The sequence below is a fragment of the Mixophyes fleayi genome, chromosome 4 (assembly GCF_038048845.1).
Source record: "Mixophyes fleayi isolate aMixFle1 chromosome 4, aMixFle1.hap1, whole genome shotgun sequence".
Lineage (NCBI taxonomy): Eukaryota > Metazoa > Chordata > Amphibia > Anura > Limnodynastidae > Mixophyes > Mixophyes fleayi.
In genome coordinates this window covers 219,238,917-219,256,224 of record NC_134405.1, presented here as the reverse complement: position 1 = coordinate 219,256,224, position 17,308 = coordinate 219,238,917, and the positions used below count along the sequence as shown (strand labels likewise).

Sequence of the window (17,308 nt, the reverse complement as noted above, 5' to 3'; positions counted from 1 at the left end):
CAGAAATCTCTAAGAAGTTCTGTGACCACATGAAGGCACAATACCGCAGACCAATGGACTTTATACAGGTCTGAAGGATCCTGGGCTGTCATCCTTACAATATGAAAAACAGCACCAGAAAATATTTAGTAAAAACTAAAATAAATACTTGAAATAAAAAAAGTCAAGAAATTATATTGGTTTTATTGTAAAGGGGAGGGTCATGGCAAATAAATGTGAAAAGGAAATAAAAGAAAGTTATATGAAAAGAGAAGCAATGGGGAAGATTTTGTTTATGTACTAAGTTTCAGGGGCAAACGCAGGATTTGTAGAGGGTGGTTTCCACACCACGCCACTAGTGGGCGTGACCAGAATGTATGGGGGCATCGCTATAATATTAGACAGTGCTTGGCTGCTCTCCAACTCTTCCTGTCCCTATAATATACATGGGCAATGCTGCATGCAGTACTGTTAGATGCATGCAGCTCTCCCTTTTCAAGCAGAGCAGTGTAAAGTGGGGGCAGGGTCCAGCCATCTCAATTATACAGTGCCCCAGGCTTGGAGGAGGGTTTCCAGGCACTAGAAATGCCCCCCCCTCCCTCGGTTTGCCTATGAGTTTTAGTTGTGTTTTGTCTAAGCAAGGACCCTCTTTTGCACCCAGGTTCTGAGAAAACACCCAACTCACGTGTCACATGACTGATTGTTAAAGTGTTCTATGATTTCATGAGTTAATTATAAAAATAATAAGGAACTAGATAAAGTGGCTGTTAAAATTTGCTGTATAGTATCTGCTACATATGCTGCTGACTTGCTGACTCCTTGGGATAAGTACAATTCAACAGACTTTACCATTATTGAAGGAAAAAAAGATGGAACCAGGTTAAGCAGTTTGTGTTAAACCCCAATACAAATTATTGCTTGAGAGATGAAAGTGAACACAATGCTTACAAAAAAAACCACAAAATAAAAACAAAAAACAATAAAAATACAGTAAAATGTTATGTCTAAAAAGTGGTTTAAAATGCAGATGGAGATTTACATTTAAGCGGATGATCTGGATTTTTTAAAGTGAATCCTCAAGCTACAATGAACAGTTATAAGTGTTTTGCAGTTGAACCGACGGTCTCCAGGATTTCACATCCCCAGGAAAATGCTAAAGAAAATTTAAATTTCCAGCACAAACATAGGTTACAATATACAGTAATTTAGATTATTTATTTATATATTGTGTACTATTATATTTACGTATGTAATGGAAATGCTCCTTTCTCCATAGCGGTCTGTGAAGCTATGTAGTGTCAACTAACAGCGATGGGGATACGGCTACTTTTGATGTTGATAGTTTAATCCATTAGGTCTAAGGTTCATGTCTTGGTTAAAAAGTGAAGTAACCAGCAAGTCAGGGACAGTAAAGTGATGGTCTAGCAACCGAATCAGAGGAATTATTGTTGGGTCCAGTCATTTGTAGCTGTGCCAGGATGGTGTAGTGTGCTGCCTGACTGTAATGACTCCAGCAATGCAGTAGCTTTGCTGTACCCTCAGAGAACCTCACTAAAGCGACACAGACAGGTTCCAACTACATAGAACCACACAAAGGATTCTAACTGGTTTCTAAGCCCCTTTTGTCGATCAAAAATATTATAAATCCCATTTAAAAAACATGATGGAAATTGCATTATTTCTAGCACCAGTAAATTATTTTCCTCTGACTTCCATTTGCAGGAAAGGCCAGTATATAGTGATCCAACTGTAGTGGAGAGTATAATAAAACTTCCATTTGTTAAAGAACAGATTCAACGATGCAAACTGACCTTGACTACATCAACGTGAGCAATAATAGCTACTGGGCATATTCACGCTGTCTACACAACTTATATCATATCCCATCCAGCCTCAACCTTTTGTAAATTATTCTAAGATTTAACTATTATTTTCCCCCAGTCATTTTACACTTGTTATTTGCAGAAAAGTCTTCCCAACTGATTGAGGATGAAGCTGATTGAACTGTACTGCATAGTATGTTTTGGATCAGAGCCTCTCCCCATACCATCACAGAGACTGAGGGTTTGCCTAAAGTCAGCAAGTGACAAACTGGCAAGTTTACAGACCTCTATTTTTCACGGACAAGCAAAATGTAATTTATTTCATTAATGTATCCTAAATGCAAACTTTGCATGCAACTGGAGATAACGTAAGTGGTGGTAAATATGACATACCTGGCTTAAAACATTACAGAGAACCTACCTAACCTGTCTACGCAGTTATTAACAATACTTCAATACTTGTTCACATTTCTATAAAAATGGAACAATCTAGCTGGATTTAAACTTTGAGAATTGTTCTTACAGGACATGACCTGTATTAGCTGTGCAAATCATAGTAACCAACCAGAAGGTAGATAGACAGGCAAGGAAGTAGTATTTAAAGAGATTAGTCACTCCATGCAGCAAGAGATAGGATGGATGCAATCCAATCATGTTAAGGCACATAAGACTGTCCTGTTTCTTTTCAAATTTCTCCCACAAGCTTTTAAAAATGTAGGTAATTATATGTTATAGGAAAAACTTTGTGGCTCATATAATTTTATTAAGGACCCTGCAGTTCAACTACATATGGTTGCCTATATATAGTTAGGCAACTCCGCTAAGATGTTGGATATATCTTTATTGTTTACACTAGTGATACATACAATATGATGTCAACCTTGACAATACAGGAGATTGTAAAATTACTCACCAGTCTGCCACCAGTGATCCAGTACCGGAACTTTGAAAGTGTTTTTGGACCATACCAATGTTTCAACATCGCAACGTTCTCCAGCAACAAATAGAGTGCGGAACCTATAACAAAGAATCAAACAGTTGGTTTATGTAGCTTAAATACGGTTGCCAGGTTTATCCTGGAGTCTTCTAGAATACTATGAAGATTCTAGTAATGGGAACTCCCTAGTGGTAAGGATATAATGGATACAATCGGCTGGAATAGAAATACAACTGTATGATTGATTATTAACCCCATAATCTATGAAATTGTGAAGCCTGCAGTATAATATACAATAATTTTACTGAAAAGTCACAAATGTATAATTACAGCCAATATAAAGTCAAAAAATAGTTTGGCACCCTGGTAGTATTATGCACTACAGAAGAAGCTTGGATCACTGCAGCTCAGGGAGATCTGAGGGAAGAAAGATTTAACTTTGAGAAATGTTAATACATTGATGAGTCAGTGATTTCTATCATTGTTTATATGTATACTTCATTGAATTTAACTCCCCCTTCCCCCTGGTGTAATTGTGAAACGTCCCAAGGTGTCCCTGCAAAACATGTACAGACAACATGGGTGGGAATATTATGGAGAATTTCATGGAAATGAAATTAATGGTAAATAAAATTTCCTTTTCAAAACTCCATGGCAGCTTACACAAATGGGATATACGAAAGCAATATACGAAGAAGTGGTGGGTTCAAGAATTATTATCATCATCCTTTATTTATAGGGCACCACAAGATTTCCACAGCACTGTACAGAAAATAGGCAGTGGAAAACAGTACAGAACAATAAATCAAAGAATACATCAATGTAATGCATAGTTGAAAAATGTATTGAATGACTGCTTGAAGAATTTTCCTTCCAAACTGAGCATCAGTACAAGATGTTCCATCGAGAAGATAGTGTCTGGTAAAAGTGTGAAGAGATGACCGCCACCTTCTGAGCAGAGATCATCTGTTGAGGCCTGAGCTCTGCAAACTCCACTGCTCTTGTATAGTCTACTTTTATCATTTCTGCCTCCTTATGTCTGTTCCTCTTGTAACCATGTGCAATGACTTCTCTAATCAATCTTGTGAGTATCTGTTTAGATGTAGAGACGAGGTCCTATACGGATAAGAAAGAGCTGATCTGTCTGTTTCTAGAAGGGTAGACAGCGTTATCCTGACAAGATCCAATGTATGCAATATTTTCTCCTTATCAGCTGATTGTGGGCAGAGAGATGGAAGACTAATTCCCTGATTGATATGAAAGGTAGAAACTACTTTAAGTAGGAAAGCAGGGTTAGTTCGTAATGCTACCTTGTCCGCCCAGATATTCAAAGATCGTTCCTTTTCATGTATATAATTCCCATACTCTACTTGTAAGTCTGATGACGTGATCCAGAGAGATTGGCCTGTGATCCCTCTGCTTGAACAGATCTATTTAAAGATCCCACATATGCCACCTTGCCTATGATATAGGAGAACATCCAAAGAAAATGAAGACAAGCCCATATTGTAGACTGGTGTTAAGACTGAAATTGATGTCCCAGATATTGGATCTTGGTCATCCTGTCCTCTCATAAAGACTCACTATCTTGCGCAGTGTCTATCTGTACTCAAGAACTTTAGCTGCCAAGAGGGAATAAGATATCTTTATGCCATACTGATGATCCAGCCATGCTTCAGCAGAAATTATATTACCAGAGCTGTCCTGGATTGGACAATGTGCTCCGATCTCCCTGACACAAGGACATTATCCAGATAAGGCCAGACAGTGATTCCCTGCATTCTTAATGTGGCTATAAAAACCACAAACACCTTGGTGAAGGTCCTCGGTAATGTAGCGAGGCGAAAGGAAGACAGGTGAACTGGAGGTGAAAACACTTACTCAGCTGGAGAGACAGAAAAATACGCCAGGGGACGGAGGAGCCAGACTATATACCTTCTGGGGGTGTTTTCTTTTTCCTGGCTCTACACAACTGACTAGGGAATTAACCCACTTGTGTCGACTGCCATGGAGTTTTGAAAAGAAAATATGCATATAATAATAGCCTTTGACTTTAAGGATGTTTAGCAGGAGCCCTTCAGTCATCACCAGTTAGGAAAATTACTAAGTTTCTCCATAGAGCTTTACAATACAAACACCAAGTGCATACATTTTATTATATAACATTTCCACAACAGAAAATAGTAACTTAGAAGAAAGTAAAAGGCAAGTTATTAGCTTCTGATTTAAGTGCCAAAGTCATGGTTTAAATATGTCAGAGGCCTATGTAATTATGCTGTCTTCTAATCTGGTTTTACAGCTTCTGAATATCAGTCTACATATATGACAGGGTACATGGTTGCATGAACAAATGCACATCAATTTCAATTGTCTAATTGAGAAGATAAACAAATATATGAAGGGGAATGTAAGCTTTATTGCCCTGTAGTCATTTTTACATTTGGGCACTGAAACATGTAGTCTTCCTAATCACTATTTTGAAAAAGTCAGTTACCTTTCAAATAATAGGAGATAAAGAATTTATTTAATCAAGGTTTATGAATCTGTGTCCAACAATCTCCTTGTATGATGACTAACGCTGTGGCACATCAGTGATGCAAGAATGAATCACTGTATAGTTTTTAGCAGATTATTTGCACAATCCTGCTGTGAGGAAGCTTACAGCAGTTTTGTGTCCCAGCTGATTAGTGATGAGATTTCTCTATGCCTGTAATTAAATAAACCGAAAAATATAATGCTTTATTTAGGATGTTTGTCTTTCAGCACGACTTAACATGACATGTTCCTAAAGGGCAAATGTTCAAGTCAAGGATAAAAATATTAAGTAATTCCTTAAGCCAACATCACATTACCATATAATATTTAGCTGAAAAGTTTGTTTATATGCATATAATCGTTATATTAAGTCTCCCATGCACTGGTTTGGCATGTTTAATCATAACCAAGCTTTATCCCTGAAGGATTTTTTAATCAGAAAATTGTGACACATTGTACAGAATTTTCAAAAGTGATTTGTAATATAATATTATGTGTTTTTTCTTCTTTGTTTAAAACATGTTACATTTAGAATAATTATTTGCTCACTTATAGAGTCTAAAGCACAAAGTGTTCTGCATTAAACTCACTCCCGGGCAGCTGCATTTCTGCATCACAGCTCCACTAGACTGTGAATACTGGAGGAAGGCCATTTCATTTTTGCAGATTAGGGCTGAACCTAACAGTGTATATATTTACTGTATATAACATACATCAGGGGTTCATTTTTTCAGTAGCTTTACAAGTGAACCTTGATCTCACAGGTGGGTTGCACACAGGGCCGGACTGGGACTAAAAATCAGCCCTGGCATTTCAAGCATACAGGCCCATCTCTGTTGATGTGCATCAAAAAAACTGGGTGCCGCTAAGGGCGTGGCCACATTATGTTGGGGGCATGGGCAAGATGGGGTATTGATACATACATTACTTACATTATAATAAAACATTACATTTATCAGGCCCTCCCTATCATGCCACCCCTCCACCCCAGAAGCACATTACAACACCCCCAGTCCACTGTACTTATCTATGCTTCTGATGCTGCTGACATCCATCAGGATGGGAACTTCCTGTAGAGTGAGCAGGGAAACTATTAGTCTCACAAGATTAATAAATCTCATGAGACTTAGAGCTCCTCGGCTTGCTCTGCAGGCTGTGTCCTATCCAGGGACTGGGAGTAGCTATCCGCTCCCTCCTGCTAACCAGAGCTGGACTTAGTCTCAGGGGGCCCTAGGCACTTAAGACAGGGGGCTCCTATGATGTAATATGGTTATTAGACACATTTTCAACAAATACATAGGCAATACTGTGAGCACTACTATTAGGTGCACACAGTTCTGCCTTCACAAGCAGTACAATGTGAAGTAGGACATACCTTCAACTGTCCTTGCAGTCAGACCAAATCTTGACTAAGTGGGACAGTCACCCACCAAATTCAGGACAGTTGGCAGACTGTCCTGGTCTCTCTTACCTGTCTTGTCATTGTCACCACTTGTTGCTGCTGGTGTCTTTAGATCAGTTGCTGCTTGTCTGGATCCTGGAATGTTGGGGGCCCTATTTGGAAAAAAAAATGGGTACATGAAAGTTAGAAAACTCCAAACAGCACCGATGTTAACTCAATATAGCACCCACGTTATAAAATTAGGCCTCTCTCCAGCCCCAACATTAAAATAATAGTATTCCCATTTAATAAATAAATCTATTTCCCTCCCTCCAAACAACCTCAGCAAGAAATTAAATAGCATTTATGTTTAATAAAAATACCCATTTCCCACAAATATCCCAGGCATTAAATAATTCATAATCACATTTAATAATTATTTTCCCCTAACAGCCCCACATTCACTTAATAGCACACATTATAGTCATAAACTGTCCCCCACACACATTATAGTCATATACTGTCCCCACACACATTGGGCATTTTTATTTCCCCCCTCCCACAGCCATTTCCCCCCCCCCCCTTGCAGACATTTTCAATCACCCCCTCTTCCCCTGCAGACGTTTTCACTCACCCCCCCTTCCCCCTGCAGACATTTTCACTCACCCCCCCTTCCCCCTGCAGACATTTTCACTCACCCCCCCCTTCCCCCTGCAGACATTTTAACTCATCCCCCCCATCCCCCTGCAGACATTTATTGCCCCTCTCCCCCCCGCAGACATTTATTGCCCCTCTCCCCCCCTGCACACATATTCCGTTTCTCTCCCCCCCCCTCCCTGCACACATATTTCGTTTGTCTCCCCCCCCTCCCTGCACACATATTCCGTTTGTCTCCCCCCCTCCCTGCACACATATTCCGTTTGTCTCCCCCCCCCCCTCCCTGCACACATATTCCGTTTGTCTCCCCCCCCCCCTCCCTGCACACATATTCCGTTTGTCTCCCCCCCTCCCTGCACACATATTCCGTTTGTCTCCCCCCCTCCCTGCACACATATTCTGTTTGTCTCTCCCCCCCTCCCTGCACACATATTCCGTTTGTCGTCCCCCCCTCCCTGCACACATATTCCATTTGTCTCTCTCCCCCCTCCCTGCACACATATTCTGTTTGTCTCTCCCCCCCCTCCCTGCACACATATTCTCTACACTTACCTCAACACTGACAGCTGCCTCCACTGCAGCTCGTCCTACGCGGGAGCCGGGCCGGCGCACAGAGCCGTCATGACATCATGCGTCATGACCGCTGCACACAAAAAAAAAATATTTTTTTTTATTTAATCGGGCTATCACAGGGAGCCGGACCGGCCCATACTGCCATCGGCCCTTCTGGCATTTGCCAGAAGTGCCAGATGGCCAGTCCGGCCCTGGTTGCACATTATCATTGGTAAGAAGCACAAGATCACACAATACACATTACCACTTGTAAGAAGTACAAGATCACTTGCTTTGACAGACAGGGATTTACTCAGCTTAACAAATAGAGCCCTAATTGTCAGGAAATAAGAGCTGACAGAGAGAGAGAGAATTTGCTGAGAAATTACAGAGAGATAGCAAAACAAGTAATAAACCAACAACGGGCCTAAATGGGACAAAAACCAGAAGCCATCCTCTTTCTCTCATCTATCCGAAAATAACACTTTAATTGTCTGGAATGAACGTTTGTTTATGTCATAGTTGCCTACGCTCCCAGAATGTGAGGGAGACTCCCGAATTTCGGGGAGACCTCCCGCACTCCCGCGAGAGCATGGCAACCTTTCGCATTCTACCCACTTCATTAGTGAAGTGGATTGGATCAGGGCCTACCGTAGCGATGCACAGGGTCTTGGGGGCGTGGTCACATGGAATACATCATTGTGGCCCGCCCCGTGCTGCAGTAAGCTGAAAATGGTGATGGACAGCTGAGGAGCGGGGCCTAATTTCGCGACCCACATGGCCACGGCCCCAGGAATCAGCAGCAAGATCTCCTCTCCGAACTGTCCTTTATTGAAACACCCATGTAAATTTTACTGTGTTGCAATTGTGTGTTCTGGAACAGCCCTTCTGATGTACACATTATTACCATCTTTTATTAAGTGGCAACAAAATCTGTACAAAGGAGACAAATTGAGAAAGTGCAATGTAATTTAAAGGCAAATCTGCCTACCACCATGGCTACACTTGCAGTCATGCAACACAAGTGCATGATATGCTAATTTAAGTCAACAACCTGGTTTTCAGCAGACAACCTCAAATGTCTTGCGTAATAGCATTTTGGGTCACGTGTTTGTTATGTATGCTAGCATGCAAATTGTTAATGTTGCTAAACTTGTATACAGTTTAAATTTTAGGTTTATTAATTGTCTTGACTCAGCAAAAAAAAAAAAAAAGTTTAATTGTTTTAATTGCATAGCTTTGAAGAAGTAGATAGGCCTCTGCTGCATAATAACTTGATATGAGGATATTCAGTGTCAAGGAAGGAAAATTGTGTCTAATATATTATAGGTAAAGGGAACATTTTTTGTTGCCAACAAATAAACAGATAAGCAACCAGTGATGGTCTTCCCCTAATTTATACAAATTGCTTGTCAATAGCATTCTGGTAATTTTTCATGCGCTGTAAGAGAACCGTCATCTCACTTATGCTATTTATAATTAATAGGAAATTAAAACTTACTTTGCTAAAGAGTACTGCTTTCCTAAAGCAGCCTCTGGATCTTGTTGACGTATGGCTCTAATTGCAGTCGGCGCAGTAAACATGGCTGCCACTCCATGCTCCGATAACACACGGAAATATGCAGATGCGTCTGGTGTTCCAACTGGTTTTCCCTAGGGAACAGTTTTTTGTTTGTTTTTTTAAGAAAAGTATTCACGTAAATGTATCCATAAACTGAAAATCTCAGTTCCCTTCAATAAAAGTACATGAACAGTTATAGGAAGACATTCTAGTGGCTTGCAATATTATGTACTGTACATATAGAGCTACAAAAGAAAAAAAAACATCACTTTTAAAGAATGCATTCTCCCACACATTTTTTTCTCCCATTAAAGTAAATAATGTTTACCATTAAAAATTAACACTGTATCACCTTAATGCCACATGTATAAGAAATTAGTGGATCACTAGCTGTCCATTACTTTAGCAAGATAAATACTGCTCTCTTTCTCATCCTACAGCATGGTAGATAGAGACTATTCCCAAAAATATTCAAAATGAAGATGAGAAAGCATATATAATTATAGAGTTCCAAATCTTGAAAAGAGTACATGTTCATTGCAAAGGCTTTGATCAGCCCTCAGAGTTTAGTGCGGTCCTTTTTACAGAAGTGAATGTAGTATGAAACTATATTCACATTGCTTGATTAGGTAACTCTGCCAAATCTTGCCAGATAAGAAGGCACTTATTAGAGCAGGTACTGTGACACTGACAAGCTAAAGATGACTGCAATGGAAAATAATATATAAGCGTCTACAATCTCCAAAGCATTAAAAAAAACTGTAGCAAAGATAACCCTTGCTGGGGAAAAAACACCAAAAAAAAAAGCCATAGCCTTGCCTGCAAACAGTTAACAAAAAGATAATACGAATACTACTATATGTTGCACAGTCTTATGGTTTGACCAGTGTCGTGAACATAGAAAATGTAAAGTTATTTATAAGGGTTAACCCAGCATATAATAGTGGGGAATAAGGACGAAATCATAACTGCAGTGTGAATATAATTTATCAAATGAATCCATTGATAAATTGAGCTACTAAAGTGTAAACTGCGAAGTCAGAAAGACTATTGTATGTTTATTTGGTGGCTCTGCACATCTTAGTATTTGAAGCTGCTACAGGTGACCCTGCTATCTTCTCAGGCCCCTGCGGTTAGCTATATCCTGACACAGGTTAGTATTCTGGACGCCTGAATAGACTTTGTGGAGCCGTTCACAGCTCGACATCCTTGCAGACAAAGGCAGCATTTGAAGGCTGCCTATACAGGTAAATAGAAATATGAACTTCAAGGAAAATGTCTTCATAGTTCATATTTTGGGAAATCTGTGTGCCCCTCCATACTGAGCAGTAGAAATCACATCAGGGTTGTGAATGACAGGTATTAGCGATATCAGGGAACAGCTATAATCACATGTCTTTGGGAAAGGTATGTCACATTGTCATAATTCCATCATGTTTGGTATTTAAATGTGGGGGAGATTAGGACTGGTTTATTGAAAGGGGAGTTATGTCTCTGGAATATATCTGTAAGAGATACCAAAGGTAAAAAAAATTGGAATATTTGTGAGCAAACTATAGTGACACCCCAGGGACATCCATGCACCCCTATTAGCATTAACACTGCCCCTGTGAAGGGGCTTAAAAAAAACCTTATAAAACCTGTGTTGTGAAGTGGCAAATTGTCAGTCTTTTGGGAAAATCAATCCACATTGGTAAGCTGTCCATCTTCAAAGCCAATTTCCAATGGCACAGACTACAACTCATGTAAGTTATACTCTGAAATTTAATCACTTTTATTTTAAACTGTTTTGCTTGTGTATGTTATGTCAATTGTCATTGAATGCCCTGTATCTTTGTATATTATATCTATAAATTTAATGTGGCATCCTTGATACACTAACGAATCCATTAGCCTGTTAAGAAGAATATAGCTCAACCTAGTTAACCCTGTGAATGCCGGTGTGTGATTTGTTGATACATTTGATTAACAAGCTGTGTGTGCTGGCATTTATATTTGTGTAACAGTCTGGAGGTGTGATGAGTTAACCTGTTGATTGCTGGTGTGGGCTTTGCTAACCTGTGGGTAGCCAAAATCCTTGTGTGCCAGTGTGGGACAGTATATCGGGGTCTTCTTGCTCGTATTCAATAGGTGGTGGCAAACCTGAAGTGTGTGGGGGTGTGAGAGTGCTGTTGTGGGGCGATTCAGCAGGTCTATAACCTGTGTTATAGATAGAGAGACTTGAGTGCTGGACTCGTGTGTAACCTCACACAGTAAACACCCAAAGTCAGGGAAGCTGAGAGCGTGTTCGTGACAACCAGACTGAAGTAGAGCATTTTGGTCTAAAAATAGTTATTTTTGGCGCCTATAAAAAACTGCACATTAGCTAGGTAACACCATCCTCACAGTGAAGCAGTGACCAAAAAGTTTACTCTGGAAACAAAGCATCTATCAAAAAGTTAAAACTGAAATGTGTCTTTCAACAAGACAATATAAGAATTTACACTTCAAGAGCATCAGCGGAAAGACTTAAAAGTATAGATGTACTATGTCATTATTCCTTGGACATGTTGCTTATATTTTTCATTAGTAAAAGTTATGGCAATATTCGTGCCTTTCCCTCTCCTCCCTCCCCCTTTATTCCCCCCCCCCCTCCATCCCTGATCTTTCTCAGAGGCGACATCTTGCTGAATTATAATCTTCTGTTTTATATGCCGTTTGTATTTTCTTATGCCGTTTCCTCTTGTAATAAATAAAAAAATAAAAATAATAAAGTATAGATGTACTTGAATGCCCCAACCAGTCTCCTGACTTTAATACCATTGAAAATTAAGTTTTCTGTGATTATGTAACATACAGTTCATTTTCCTGGCATTATTAGGGTGTTGTCATTCCCTAGGAAGACAAAGTAGATGCTAAATCGCCATCTTCACTACCTTCACCCTTTAATGCAGCATTTCTTTCCTGACAGGAGGTATGTGTGGTGGTCCCTAAGTTTTAGTTGCGGTCAGCTGTCCACTCAGTCTCTGCTTCTTGCTGTGAGAGATCAACAAATATGTAAGATAAAGTATAAGGACAGGAGGGAGTAGGGGAGTGGATTTAGTCCACGGTGCTTGGGAACTAGATGGTGCTGTAACAGAACTGGACATAGCTATCTGGTCAATAGGTGTGAAAGACTGTGGCCTGCTTCTCTTTCCTATCCTAATCTAACCTACTTTCACTTCCTGAGACCTCTACCTTGCCTATCACCTGTAAACTAATCATTAAATAACAGTTTGGTATCAAATTACAGCGCCACACTAACCTAGCTTTCAGTAATTTATTAAATGGTCTACCAACTACTAATTTTATCTAGATCTGAATTAACTATATTTTATTTACCAACAACTAACTCTTAGACTACATAGATAGTGTCTGTTGTTTTTGTCCATCACTTAATTACTAAGTTACTGAAGTTACTCAATTTAAAAACACATATGTGGCGGATGGCTTAAACATACATTTGCAAATGTGTGCAACAAAGACTTTTGCATTTTTATCTACAGTAGAAATGGCAGATCTGTTGCTGGCTATAGCAGTGTGCTGGGGGGAAAAATGTTGTGTGTATGTTCCTTGCAGGATAACCCCACCCTTTCAAGCACCTGTTATGGCCTATAAATTGATTTGAGCAGCTTCCACTTCTGTATTTGTCTGAGACAGCATGTTGGTGTCAGTAGCTGAGAGGGGTACTGGCACTGAATTGCTGTTTGGAGGCTTCTGGGGTACCTCTTTGGTAAGTTGGCTCTCAATTTAAAAACACATATGTATGGCCCAAATATATGGGACTCTCATTGTTTAGAGTAGGACCATCCTATTAGCAAAAGCGCCTTGGCGTGGCGGATGGCTTAAACATACATTTGCAAATGTGTGCAACAAAGACTTTTGCATTTTTTTTATTTTTTTTTTTGCTTTCAAAATTTTTTATTGAGGTAAAAAGAAAAATATGTCAAGTACAATTAAATGCATTATAAAGTACAAGAATGTATTCACAACTTTTTTTCTTTTTTTTTTTTTAACATTCCAATGTGCAATCACCATTACATGTCATTCCATTCGAAAAGTCCCCCTTTCTCCAGGACTTAACTGTCATTAGATATAGAAAGATTGATTGGGGGGGTCTGCAGAGACCATTCTCAACTCATACCATTCAGTATTATGGAAACTGTTCCAGAGTTGTGTTCGTATAGCGTGAGGTAAAAGGTCTATAAAACTCTCCCATGTGTTAAAAAATTGTTTTACTCTAGACTCTTTTTGCAAGGAAGTCTCTATCCAATCCATTCGAAATATATGATAGAGTTTTTCTCTAAAAAGAGAGAACACAGGAGGAGAATTCTGGGCCCAGAACTGCAATATGCTTTTTCTAGCCGCAGCTGAAATTGCCAATAATAAACTTTTGCATCCCCTGCTAACTTTGCAGCTACTTGGACGTATTCCGAATATCGCCCATTCCGGAGATAGGGGTGCATAGTTCACCAAATATGTATTAGAGAATCTCCAAATCTGAGTCCAGAATCTTTTAATTGGGGGACATTCCCAGAAGCAATGTGTCAGATCCGCTCTTGGAAATCCACATTTCGGACAACAATGAGATTCCGATAGTCCTATCTGAAACCTATGAGATGGAGATAGATACGCTCTATGAAAAATGTTAAGAAACATTTCTGTATAGGTCATGGCCGGTAAAATTTTAATGGAGTTGGCAAGTGCTTTAAGGAGAACTTCTGGAGTCAGATGAGGGAACCGTTCCTGCCATAACGAAAGACCAGTTTTAGAGTTATTATAATCAAAATGGTCCCGTATCAAGAAATAGTGTTGCGATATGGCCTGATGAGTTAAGGGAGGCTTTGAAAGCATAACATCCAAGGGGTTATCCCAATCCGAGGGAGGAATTTTCCTCAAAACTGTACTAATGTAATGTTGGCATTGGAATACAGCTAGGTGGTAGGGAGCCAGCCGCGGATAAGTTTAGCTAATTTGGGCATAGGTCATTGGTTTACGCGTGTTTATATCGATTAATTGTCTTATTTTAGTAATTCCCAACTTTGCCCAATCAGTAAATGGGAAGGAGGCTGAGCCATTCTGAAAATTCGGGTTCTTTAACAGGGGGAGATGCACCAAAGTATAGGGACTTAAGTGATTTATGTGACAGAGTTTGTGCCAGAGTTTGCGTGTGGTATAGAAGAGTGGATTATGTATAGTCTGAGTTGGTAATTCTTGTTCATGTAAGTGGATAAAGGCCAATAAGTTAAGATTAGGTATACAACTCTGGTCCAGTGTAGTGTTAGTATAGATATCTGTCCTATGCAACCAGTCTCTAAGGTGCTGTAATTGAGCCGCTTGATTATATCTGGTGATATTTGGCAGATTCAGCCCCCTCTATCTTTGGACTGCTGTAACTTGATCAGCCCAATACGCGTTTTTTTGGAGTTCCAGATGAAACGTCTAAAGTCTGCATCTAATCTAGCTGCATCTGATCTTGTCAATAGTAGTGGTAAGACTTGTAGAGGATACAACAATTTAGGAAATATGATCATTTTAATTATATTTATCCTACCTCCATAAGAGAGACATAAGTGTTTCCAGTTACTCATCTCACGTTCCACCACATTTATCGCTTTAGAGATATTGAGGTCATATAAAGAGTGAATATTTTTTGGTAGTCGGATGCCCAGGTATGACATGGTCGATCTTGCCCAAGTAAAAGGAATATCCCTTGCCCAGGCTGGGGTTATGACATCTTTACCCAAGTACATAGCGGTGGACTTCTCAAAGTTGACAGAGAAGCCTGAGACAGATCCAAACTCAACCACTCTATTCATCAGAGGTTTAAGTGAGGCTTCTGGATTAGATATATATCATTACGTCGTCCGCAAAAGCTGTAATTTTGATTTCCTGATCCCCAATTTTAATCCCCTCCAGTTGTCTCCAGTTTTGCAAGACCCTAAGCATAGGATCCAGTACTAAATTAAATAGAAGTGGGGAGAGTGGACAACCTTGTCTGGTCCCTCTAGACATTTCCAGCGGAGAACCTGTGATTCCATTGACCAATAAGGATGTCTTAGGGGAGGTGTAAAGAAAAGTAATCACCTTCCTAAAATCCGTGTCGAAACGCCTATATGAAAGGATTTCATTCAAAAATGGCCATGCGACAGAGTCAAAAGCCTTTTGGGCATCCAAACTAAGGAGCATGTTAGAGGTGATTCCCAAATTTGAGGCCACAATTGCTGAAATAGCGGTTCTAATACCCTTAACCGAATGTCGTCCTGACACAAATCCCAACTGGTGGGGTGTTAACAGCCCAGGAAGAATATTTTGTAAGCGGTCTGCCATGATTTTTGCTAGAAGTTTGTAATCTGTGTTCAAAAGAGTAATAGGACGATAAGACCCCTCCAATGTAGGGTCCTTACCTGGTTTAGGGATAAGAACTGTATGGGCCAAATTAAATGAAGGGTAGATTGGGCGCTCTCTATGAATTTTTGAGAACAAATCTGCTAGGACATGGGCCAAGTCTCCCTCCAAGATTTTATAATATTCTGCCGTAAGGCCATCTGGGCCTGGTGTTTTATTGAGTTTCAAGTGTTTAATTGCCAATTCTACATCTCGGGATGTGATGTCCTGCGCCAAAGATTCCCTCTGGTCTGGTGTTAGTGAAGGTAACTTGGCCTCTGTCAAAAGTTTGGACATTAGCTGAGGATTTGGCGCAGAGCTTTTATATAAAGCTGAATAATAAGTTTGAAAGGCTTCCAATATCTCTTCCGATTTAGTAAGAAGCTTAGAAGAATTGGGGACTTTAAGGGCAACTATGTGACTTTTGCGTTTCTGGGGTTTGGTTATATTTGCAAGCAATTTGCCGGCTTTATTTCCCCATCTGAAAAATTTATTTTTTGAAAACTCAATTTGTTGCTTTGCTTAAACCGTCAAAAAGCTTTCTAGAAGTTGCCTCGCCTCACAGTAAGCCGTCCATGTCATATCAGATTGATCGGAAGTGTATTTAGTATAAGCCTCAGTCGATAGTTTGTGTAAGTTGTCATAGACCTCTCTCGTCTTTCTGCGATGTCTAGACACATATGCAATTATATGGCCCCGCATTACCGCTTTTGAGGCATCCCAAAAAATAATGTTATCATCCCATTGGTCAATGTTATCATCTAAATACTCCGCCCATCTGTGTCTTAAAAATTGTTGAAAATGATCTGAGTTATATAGATAAGACGGAAATCTCCAATGTCTAGGTCTCCTTCTCAAGCTTGGATTTTAAATCGTAAGAGAAACCATGGCATGGTCTGAGATAACTATATCAGCAATGTCTGCTTTACGAACCCATGGCATTAAAGTGTCAATGACTAATATATAATCTATTCGTGAAAAGGATCTGTGTACAGCAGAATGGAAAGAGTATGATCTGTCTGTTGGATTTAAAAGGCGACACGGATCAACCATGCCACACCCGGACACCAAACCAAAGAAACCCTCAGAATCCCTTGGGTTAGTTGTGGAAGGTGCATTTGACCTATCGTATTTTGGATCAATGACAGAATTGAAGTCACCTGCAATCACGAGATTAGGGGTATCACGTTGTAAAATAAGCTGAATCAGAGAGTGGTAGAAATCACGTTGTGATCCATTAGGGGCATAAATGTTCAGAAGAGTAAATTTCTCATAGTTAATTTGTAAATTAATTAATAAATATCGGCCCTCGGGATCTATGAGAGAATCTAAAACTGTGTATTGAAGATGCCTAGCGATTATTATGGCTACTCCTCCGGTTTTTGCTTTATATGAGGCTGAGATGCAATCTCCAATCCACCCAGCTCGCAAAGCAGAACTATCACACTTCCTCTAATGTGTCTCCTGCAAAAATGCTA

General features: G+C 39.8%; 1 protein-coding gene across 1 annotated transcript in view; it reads right to left on the bottom strand.

The window, feature by feature from the left end:
- Nucleotides 1-17,308, bottom strand: part of ACSS3 (acyl-CoA synthetase short chain family member 3) — a 187,775-nt gene that overhangs the window by 34,829 nt on the left and 135,638 nt on the right. Inside the window, exons 10-11 of the mRNA XM_075209354.1 lie at nt 9,366-9,517; nt 2,716-2,819 (exon numbers count right to left, since the gene is read on the bottom strand). Of these exons, the coding sequence (XP_075065455.1) occupies nt 2,716-2,819; nt 9,366-9,517 (256 nt within the window). The remainder of the gene's footprint in view (nt 1-2,715; nt 2,820-9,365; nt 9,518-17,308) is intronic.